This window comes from Trichomycterus rosablanca, unplaced genomic scaffold (genome assembly GCF_030014385.1).
Source record: "Trichomycterus rosablanca isolate fTriRos1 unplaced genomic scaffold, fTriRos1.hap1 scaffold_180, whole genome shotgun sequence".
Taxonomy (NCBI): Eukaryota; Metazoa; Chordata; class Actinopteri; order Siluriformes; family Trichomycteridae; genus Trichomycterus; species Trichomycterus rosablanca.
Genome location: NW_026947008.1, coordinates 1 through 10,357, shown reverse-complemented (window position 1 = coordinate 10,357; position 10,357 = coordinate 1). Strand labels below are relative to the sequence as shown.

Genomic DNA, 10,357 nt, shown 5'->3' with positions numbered 1-10,357 from the left:
TCAGCAGTTAGCACTAATCTCCAATAAATCTTGCTTATTTTTTACGATTATAAACTACATACACAACAGAACCTTTTTTCTAAGGGGAACATGCATTTGTGCTGGAGATACACAGTGTTACCCATTATGCAAAAAGTACATCAGTGTATTTGAGAGAACTGAAACAAATGGTATGCCTATTTCTAAACAATACATTTAAAAGGAGTTTAAGTTTGTGTGCTGAAGTTGGAGACAGTGTTGCTGCTAATCTGGATTGAAGTCCCATGGTGTTGAAACATAAGTGGGTTTAGAAAGTCTGCAGGTAAAGGTCATGGCCAACTTTTGGTATAAGTAGATTCCACACCTGATCAGCTTTTTCATGATATACACTGGATCATGTGGTAAAATCTGACAGAACTTTAAGTACAGTTAAATACACTAGCACACCAGAGTTGGGGTTTCGACTACATCGTATCGAATCTCAGCTCTGCCTTTCCGACTGGGCTGGGCGGCTGCATGAACAACGATTGGCTGTTGTTCAGGGTTAGGGGTAAAAAAAAAAGTCGGATCATAGGTCCTCATAACTGGTGCAACTGCGGCCCGTGCTGGCTGACTGATGGTGCCTGCACAGGGCTGAGGAATAACGCTCATGGGGGTGTGGCCCTCCGTACACAGTGCCCGTCGGTGTATGAACTCGACTCGTGCAGGTGAAAAATGCAGTCTGTACTGACTGTACGTGCCAGAGGGGGCGTATGTCAGTTGAGAGGCGTCCTCAGTCAGCGGTGAAGGGTCGAATCAGTATAGAGGACGCAATCAAGGTAATTGGACACGACTAGATTAGGGGAGAAAACTGGGGGGGATCAGAAATTTCAGAGAACGGACAAAGTCTTTAGTCTGATTTAACTGGCATACTGGAACATTCGTTTTGGACATAATCTCTTCAGAAGAGTTCTCGACTCTCAGTATGAGGCCCAGAAACCACAAAGCTTTGGCTTTACCACAAAATGAATTCACATCATGAAGCCATTCAGACTTTGTATACCTACATTTAAAATGATAAACCACTCAAAGCGTCTTTATTGTACAAAAAAAATTTCTATTAAACACTGCAGGATTTCTGAAATTATGACAAAATCTATTCATTCATTCACTGTGTTTTGCCACCGCTTTATCCTGGTCTGGGTCATGGTGGGTCTGATTCATTGGGCGAAGGGCAGAAAACACCAGTCCATCACAGGGCAGACACACACTCACACCTAGGGCAGTTAAATAGCTGACCTGACTGCATGTCTTTAGACAAAGGGAGATCATGCAAACCCCAAACAGAAAGGAACCCCAAACCCTGCCTGCCTGATTGGGGAATCAAACCCATACCCGCTACCCACTGCACTGTGTGCCACACAAAATCTACATATTGTTGCATGAATGACTTCTCTGTATAGTCCTCATATTTCCAAAGAACACTGGGGTCAGGATGTTAAAATTTTAATCCTAGTCTGATTTAGAAAAACAAACCCTCACCCTCCACACACCCACACACACACACACACACACACACACAAAGCAGCTAAATCTTTCCTGCTTCTCTGAACTTGGTCAGCAGTGCATCATCTGCCCGTATGGGGAAGGTGAGGGTGCGTTTTTGGTAATACTCAGGTTGGACCTGCAGGTTCTGTATAACATCTGTAAGCAGATGTGCTCTCTCTACTCCACATCCTGGAGCTTCATAATCTAGAGAGGTGAAGTGCACATGGATGTGGTAGTAGGACGGCTGGTAGTGCAGGTACATCCGCAGCTTAGACGAGGGAACATTGTACTTCTTCCCAATGGCTTCCTGTGAAAGTAGTGATGCATTTTAATAAAAAGCAGTTTTAACATTTTCTTCGCTTACTTAACTAGTCTTTCACCATCTACTATTCATAATATTGTGGAAAGATTTGGAAAATCCAGATACATTTTTATCTGACAGCCTTATTTTTTGCCAAATATGACAATACCCCATATTAATTAAACAGGTCACAATTAGTATTGTAACATAATTTAATTGGCTTGCACTGCACATATTTATAAAATATGGCAAGTTTACTTTTTGACACAATTAATTTATGTCTTGGTAAATATTTGTGTCAGTATTCTTTAGTACTTACCACTCCAGGCACTAAATTACACTAGCCCACTATCACTGGAATTTAGAATTTAAATATCCAGAGAGACTATCGGATGGCCAGGCATCTACATACAAACATGATTGGCTATGTATGAAAAGGGGGAGATAGCCAAGGGTGGATTGGCCTCCTATCCGGGGTAAGTTACTGCTTTGCACCCAGTGATTCTGGGGAAACTGGATCCACCATGACCCAGACCAAGATAAAGCTGGGGTAAAACATAAAATGAAATGAAATGACTTACCACCCCCTTTTCAAGGATGTTTCTTAATAAAGGAAGATTGTCTGGAGTAAGATCTCTTAAACTCTTCAGGTCCCGCCGATGTACAATGGCAATCAGATATAAATCCTCCAGCTGAAAAAGAAGAAGAATTAAATAAACATTTCAAATTATTACATGAAGCAGTAAATCTGTAACTCTGATATTAAATGAATGCTGTATTTGTCCTTATATCTTGATTTAGCTAAGAAAACACATCTTTCTCGTCAGCTCCCGTATTTAGGTTTCGCCACAGCGGATCATTCTAGTCTGCATACCAGATTTAGCACAGTTTTTACACTGGATGCCCTTTCTGACACAATCCTTCTTTTAATATGGGTTCAGGACTGGCACTAAGACCCCACCCCCCTCTCCACGCCTCAGACGTAGCCAATTATGTCTTTGCAGACACCTGACTGGCCGATAGCAATGCTGAGCTTTGAACCCTGGCTCTCATCAGAAGTGGGTTAGTGTATTTTACTTCTGCACCACCTGAGGGTCACAACTTAGAAAATGCTAAAGCATTCACTCACCTGCTTCTGGTCCCATTTAAAATCTGGCAGGAGGACAAAGCCGACATGAGGGTCTGGATCTTCAAACACAATCCTGTCAGCTTCAGCTTTCTTTTCCAGAATGTTGTAAACCCACTGCAGAACAAAAATGCACCTTATGAAGTACAGGTCTAACACATTTACATTTCTGCTCAAATGCAATATGAGCAGTGTAGGGTTCGGGGCCATGTTCGTTGGCCCAACGATAGCAACTTGGCAGTGGTGGGGTTTGAATCAGCAACCTTCTGATCCGTAGTCAGGTATGTTTGTTTATTGGGATTTTAACGTCATGTTTTACACTCTTCGGTTACATTCATGACAGGAACGGTAGTTACTCATTCACTGATGTCAGTAACGCGTTACTCTAATCTGACCACATTTTTCAGTAACAAGTAATCTTACGCGTTACTATTTCCAATCCAGTAATCAGATTAAAGTTACTTATCCAAGTTACTGTGCGTTACTATTTTTGTCATTTTCCTTAGTAAAAAGATATATTTTTGCTTTCTTCTTGTGTCTCGGGGAGTGACGTCTGGCCTATGCGACAATTAAGTCACGTTTTCAGCATGAGGACAACTCACGTGTAATACCACGCAACGACACAAACGTAAACAATGGAGGGAGGAGAGAGATGCGCGTTTTCTAGCTGGAAATACAGGCACTATTTTGAATGTGTCAGCTAAAGATTTTATATTTTATAAAAACAAGTATTTTTTTCAGGAAATAGTTTTTCAGTTCAACTTTAAATGTCAGGAGATACATTGTTACTGTTAAAAACTTCCAATAAAGTGAGTATTGGCAAAACTGGTTGTCATTTTTACGTTGAGGCGGCGGGGGGTGTCGGCAGCTGCTGAATGTAACTAATAAAGTAACTTGTAATCTAACTTACTTAGTTACTTTTAAAATCAAGTAATCAATAAAGTAACTAAGTTACTTTTTAAAGGAGTAATCATTATCATAAATCAGATTACTTTTTCAAGGTAACTATGCCATCACTGTACTCATTACACAAGATTCATCACTTCACAGGTTTAATGTCAAACACAGACAGTTTTGTATCTCCATTTCACCTCACTTGCATGTCTTTGGACTGTGGGAGGAAACTGGAGCACCCGGAGGAAACCCACGCAGACACGGGGAGAACATGCAAACTCCACACAGAAAGGCCTAGACCGCCCCACCTGGGGATCGAACCCAGGACCTTCTTGCTGTGAGGCGACAGTGCTACCCACTAAGCCACCGTGCCGCCCTGTAGTCACTGACCAACAACACAACATGATGCACTACTTTGGAGGAAATGATAGAAGCAGGTGTGATAATGTGAAGAAGACCAACCTGCACACTGAAGCTTTGTTGGGTTATGTGAGGAAGAGTGATGGAACGATAATCATCCTCAGTTTCGTTGATGAGGAAGGTCTCCTGGCGCAGGTATTTCTTCACATGCTTCTCTGTTGCTGGGCAGATCACAGTGGTTTTGATTCCTATCCGCTTGTTAAGTCGTGACGTGTCGACCTTATGAAACGTCACATCCGGGTCCAAGTTGGCTGAGACCCCTCGTATTTTCAATATACCACAGTGCTGTGTCCGAGTCGGAAAAAAACTACCCAACTGTCTTTCTACCGCTTTTCTTGCAATTAGATATCATGAAGTAATATTTTTGTTCATAATTTAATGTAAACTGTCAAATTGTATATTCATTACACGTGTTTCAAGCTGTTTTTAATTTACATGTAATATGTTCATATAATTTACATGTGATATCCTGGATTTTTGATTTTTATAAGCTATAAGCTATACTGATTAAAAGTAAAACCAAAGAGTCAGAAATGTCAGTTTTCATGTAATGAATTAAAAATATGACTGAATAGTCATTAGGAGGTGCATTTTTCAGTACGCTCTCAGTTCCAAGCCCAAGATTAGATACAAATAGGAGGGTTGTGTCAGGAAAAGCAGAATTATTTCATATTTTATTTTTTAGGATTTTAACATCATGTTTTTACAGGGCGGCATGGTGGGTAGCACTGATGCCTCACAGCAAGAAGGTCCGTGTCCTTTCTGTGTGAAGTTTGTATGTTCTCCCCCTGTCTGCGTGGGTTTCCTCCGGGTGCTCCGGTTTCCTCCCACAGTCCAAAAACATGCAGCCAGGCTAATTGGAGACACTGAATTGTCCTATAGATACCAAGCCTCTAGGATGCATAAACCAGTGCATTGTAGTGCCGGTCCCAAGCCCAGATAAATAGGGAGGGTTGTGTCAGAACAGGCATCCGGCATAAGAACTGTGCCAAATCAATAATGCGGATCATGCCGCTCAGGTGGCGCAGCAGTAAAAACATGCGCTGCAACCAGAGCTGGATTTCGAAAGTGCGTCGTTTCGATTCCAGCTCTGCCTTCAGCCGGTCGAAGGCTGGGTGGCTATATGAACAAAGATTGGCCTGTTGTTTAGGTGGGGGGTGGGATTGGAGACCGGAGGGGTTGGGTCTCTCTCTGTCAGAATGCGATTACGATCTCTGCCGGCTGATTAAGAGGCGCCTACACAAGAGATGAGGGAGGGTGCCCTTAGGGTGTGTCTCTCCGCATGCAGCGCTAGGTGGCGCCAAACTCATCAATGTGTGGATGGCAAAGATGCATCCGGCTGCTGCCAGTGTTTCGGAGGGGATATGGGTTAGCTTCGATCTCCTCTGTCAGGGCAGGGTTCGGCATAGACAGAGAGGAAGCACGATACTAATTGGACAATTGGATGCGCTAAAGGGGGAGAAATTAAAAAAATAATAATAATAATAAAAAATAATAATAATAATAATAATGCGGATCACGGTCCGCCTGCAACCCCTAAACGGGAGCAGCCGAGGAAATAGATAGAACATCATGTTTTTACACCCTTTGGTTACATTCATAAAAGGACAGGTAATTACTGGTTACACAAAATTCATCAGTTCAAGTCTATAATGTCAAACACAGTCATGGACAATTTTGTATGTTAATCATAATAGATCTTAATAGATTCATTGTATTAATAAACTGCGCATATTGTAATCCAGCACATGTGGACAAACAGACTGTACGATCAAACCTCATGTACCTGACATTCAGATTTATAAAATGCTAATCATATTTTATTATTTAATGAAATTGGTTAGATTTAGCTGTTAAAATAATTAAAATCTCTTCTCAGGTGACCTCATGTGGGGTCCCCGCTCCATTGTTGTAAACTGTTGCTCTAGGGGTTAACACTTTTTCTTTTAATTAGAATGAATTCCAAATTAAGAACACATGAAGTACTGAACTGAATTTAACTTATTGATATTAGAAAATGAAATGGTTAACATTGTGCCTAGATAAATTGGGCACCATTCTTGGGCACTTGATTCGTCTTCAGTTATCTGTGCAATATTATATGATAGTTAACCATTTCATTACAGAACGAGATATGTAGTTTTTTGGTAAATATCACCTTATGCTCTTATCAACACACATTCAGGGCTGTTGCTAAGGCATTTGGTCCCTTATTCCAGCAGATGACATGGCACTCCAAACCATCACTGACTGTGGAAACTTTACACTGGACCTCAAGCAACGTGGATTCTGTGCCTCTCCTTCTCTTCCAAAGGTAATGCAAAATTTACTTTCATCAGAGAACATAACTTGGGACCACTCAGCAGTCCTTTTTGTCTTTAGCCCAGGCGAGACGCTTCTGACGCTGTCTCTTGTTCAAGAGTGGCTTGACACAAGGAATGCGACAGCTGAAACCCATGTCTTGCATACGTCTGTGTGTGGTGGTTCTTGAAGGACTGACTCCAGCTGCAGTCCACTCTTTGTGAATCTCCCCCACATTTTTGAATGGGTTTTGTTTCACAATCCTCTCCAGGGTGCGGTTATCCCTATTGCTTGTACACTTTTTCCTACCACATCTTTTCCTTCCCTTCGCCTCTCTATTAATGTGCTTGGACACAGAGCTCTGTGAACAGCCAGCCTCTTTAGCAATGACCTTTTGTGACTTGCCCTCCTTGTGCAAGGTGTCAATGGTCGTCTTTTGGACAACTGTCAAGTCAGCAGTTCCCCATGATTGTGTAGCATACAGAACTAGACTGAGAGACCATTTAAAGGCCTTTGCAGGTGTTTTGAGTTAATTAGCTGATTAGAGTGTGGCACCAGGTGTCTTCAATATTGTACCTTGTCACAATATTCTAATTTTCTGAGATACTGAATTTGGGGTTTTCATTAGTTGTCAGTTATAATCATCAACATTAAAAGAAATAAACATTTGAAATATATCAGTATGCATTTCACAACACAGCTGGTGATAGAGCCGATCTGTAGGACACGAGAGAAAAGTCCGAACTCGCCTCAGCGTAGTCCGGGGAAACCGGTGGCTCTGTCACCAGTCGCACCTTGCTGTCACCGGGTAGAAGCACACCTATAGCACAAGGAACACCCCAAACGCGCCGCAGCGTAGTTCGGGGAATCAGACGGCTTTGTCGTCAGCCGCAGCTGGAAAGAAGCCAATCTGTTTAGCGCAAAGAATACGCCAAACTCGCCGTCGCGACGTTCGGGGAATCAGGTGGCTATGTCACCGATCGCGCCTCAGCACGATCGGGAAGGAGCACACCTGTTTAGCTCAAGGGACACCCCGAAATTGCCGTCGCGCAGTTCGGGGAGCCAGATGGCTAGGTCACCAGCCACACCTTGCTGTGGACTGAAAACAAAAAGTTGACAAACTGAAAAAAACCAAACCAAACGAAACAGAGCTAAAGGCATGACAACCTGTGGCTGCATGGTGCCTGCTTAAATAAGCAGGCACAGCTGCAGGTTGTCAGCCTTAATTAGGAGGCCTCTAATTTAAGGCCTTTGTTCCAGAGGATCTGTAATTCCTGTGACGCCGGGGACCAAGGTAGGTTAACCCCAACGCCACAGGAAACCTTACAAACAGCACTGCTTTTATCTGCGAGTACTAGATTTTCACTGCTTATTTCATGGACTGGGGGTGAGGGGGATATGGCCCAGAAGCTAGTACCCTGTCAAACACATGTTGGACCAAGATCTGATTTGGGAATTCCTCTGCAACCAAGCAAAATCTAAAAGCAAGGCTCTGTAATGGGTCACTGTAATTGCGGCTGTAATTGTTTCCAAAAAGGTTTCTACACAGTATTGAACAAAGGTTCTGAATATTTTTGTGAATAAAAGACTTAATTTTGCAGTGATTTTCAAAAGACTCCAACAGCACAATTAAACTTTGAGTGTAGACTGATGGGTAAAAAAGGTAATTACATCAATTTAAAATCTAATCCACAACTCAGTAAAGTGTGTATTTACCTGCATGTTTTGCATACAAAACACAGATTTTTTTCAGTGCATATTGTATTTATAATTCAAAAATATCCTCACCTTCAATGCATGAGGGTCGACTTTGACTGCAGAGCTTTAACTGATCTTCTGGTCTGAATTCCAATGGTTCATCCTCACCTTTTAAATAATCCAGCTGTGTTATTTTCTGCCTTCCTGACTGCATGTCAGGATGTGCAATGCTGATAAACTCCTACCCAAAAAGACAAAATGCTGTCAATTAATGAAAAGGTGCTTCAACAAAATATTAGATTGGGAGTGTGTGTTATAGGTTACATTAAAGGTGGAAAAATTTTGAAATAATTCATCTAGGTTTCATTTTTTACATTACAAAAACTTCATCATAACAGGGATGTGAAAACATTTTATATCCACTGTAAGGACCTTCTCTAAACTGGTGCTGCAAAGTGTATAATTCGCTTTATACAAAATGTATATCAACATTTTTTTTTGTTTAAAATCCCAACAATACTGATACATATAATACACTTATTCTAGTACAACACACACTACCATGTTATAACTACGCTACCATTTACAAATGATACAAATGTAGAATGTACAAAAACACCAGGACCAAGTGAAGTACATTCAGATCTTTATTCTACGATTTTACTGTTTCATTTACATTCTCAGTATGAAAATGTTTAAAAGTATGATTCAGTATTAGTGATTAATTGTTGCAGTAGTTGGTCTAACAGCAGACGTTCCCTTTCCCTTGACAGTAAGCCATAGTGGTGCATCTTCTTGCAACTAGAGAAAGAAAAAGAATAATTGTGAAACATTATTTAAACAAAAAAAATAAAGAAGAGCAATCAGCTGTTGCAAAAAAATTAAAACAGCAATGAAGAAAAGAGTAATGATCATAATACATTAATTTAATTAATATACTGCACACATTGTAAACCAGCACATGTGGTTTTTAAAAAATCACATTAAATGATCACACCAAACAGACTGTAGGATCAAACCTCAGGTAGCTGACATTGTTATCACAGTAATATAAGCTCCAGATTTATAAAATGTAAATTATAACTATTTTTTTTTTATTAAATAGGTTAGATTTAGCTGTTTAGAACTAAATGTAAACAGTTAAAGTCTCCTCTCAGGTGACCTCATGTGGGGTCCATACCTCAATGTTGTGAACTGTTGCTCTAGGGGTTAACACTCTTTTCGTTTAATTAGAATTAATCCCAAACCAAACCAAGAACACATGAAGTACTGAACTCACTCAGATTTAACTTATTGATATTAAAAAATGGATAAGTTAAGTTATCCATGTGCTTGGATAAAGTTAAGGTGTTCAGTTAAGGTCTTCAGTTAAGGTCTTAACATTCTGTGCACAGATATCCTGTCTGTTTATCTGTCAGCCTGTTAAAGATTCCAAATGTTTAAATGTTAATAAATGTATTTTCTTTGTGAAGTGCCTCCATAAATGGTCTATGTAGTTTAGGTCATATTATAATAATAGCAGCAGCAGGTCAAAGTGCTTTACAGGACAGGTCATTCAGTTCTGCAGCAGGGTGATCCAAAATACAGACGTATGTTAACATAATATTAACAAAGTCAAAATTAAAATTTTGCAGCGGCCTAGCCCACATTTTGACATTTGAATTCAATAGACATGCTGTGGAATCACCTAAAATCAGATCCAAGCTAGTCTGCCTGCAGTACAGACCTGTATTTTATTGCATTATGATCTGCAAAATTAAAGAATATTTTGTATAGTTTTGCAGCTGAAGACAAACCAATGTCAAATAGCAAAACTTCCAAAACTGGACTAATTGTTGACTTTAGTCCCAAATGATTACCAAGTCCCAAATCCTTTGGTATGTGGGCATTAAATTACAATAAAAAAAATCTGCATTTCATTATCTGAAACTGATATCTGTATTTGTTTATAAAGGTGATGTCTTCTGATGTCTGAAAACCAGTAGACTGTCTGATTTATAACAGATTTAAAGATTTAGAGCAGAAGTAAAGTTGAGCTAAGTGGAGCTAAAATTCCTCAGAAGCCACGTGAAAGTGTAATATCTCCAATATCCCAACATGACATTGAATTT

General features: G+C 40.3%; 1 protein-coding gene across 1 annotated transcript; it reads right to left on the bottom strand.

The window, feature by feature from the left end:
- Positions 1-1,026: 1,026 nt before the first annotated feature.
- Positions 1,027-4,466, bottom strand: LOC134306009 (m7GpppX diphosphatase-like; the record flags this gene model as incomplete). The annotated part of the gene is made up of 4 exons (XM_062990274.1): positions 1,027-1,813; positions 2,389-2,499; positions 2,937-3,050; positions 4,290-4,466. Coding segments are annotated over 4 exons (669 nt in total), but the record flags the coding sequence as incomplete, so codon positions are not given.
- Between the last annotated feature and the right edge of the window lie 5,891 nt (positions 4,467-10,357).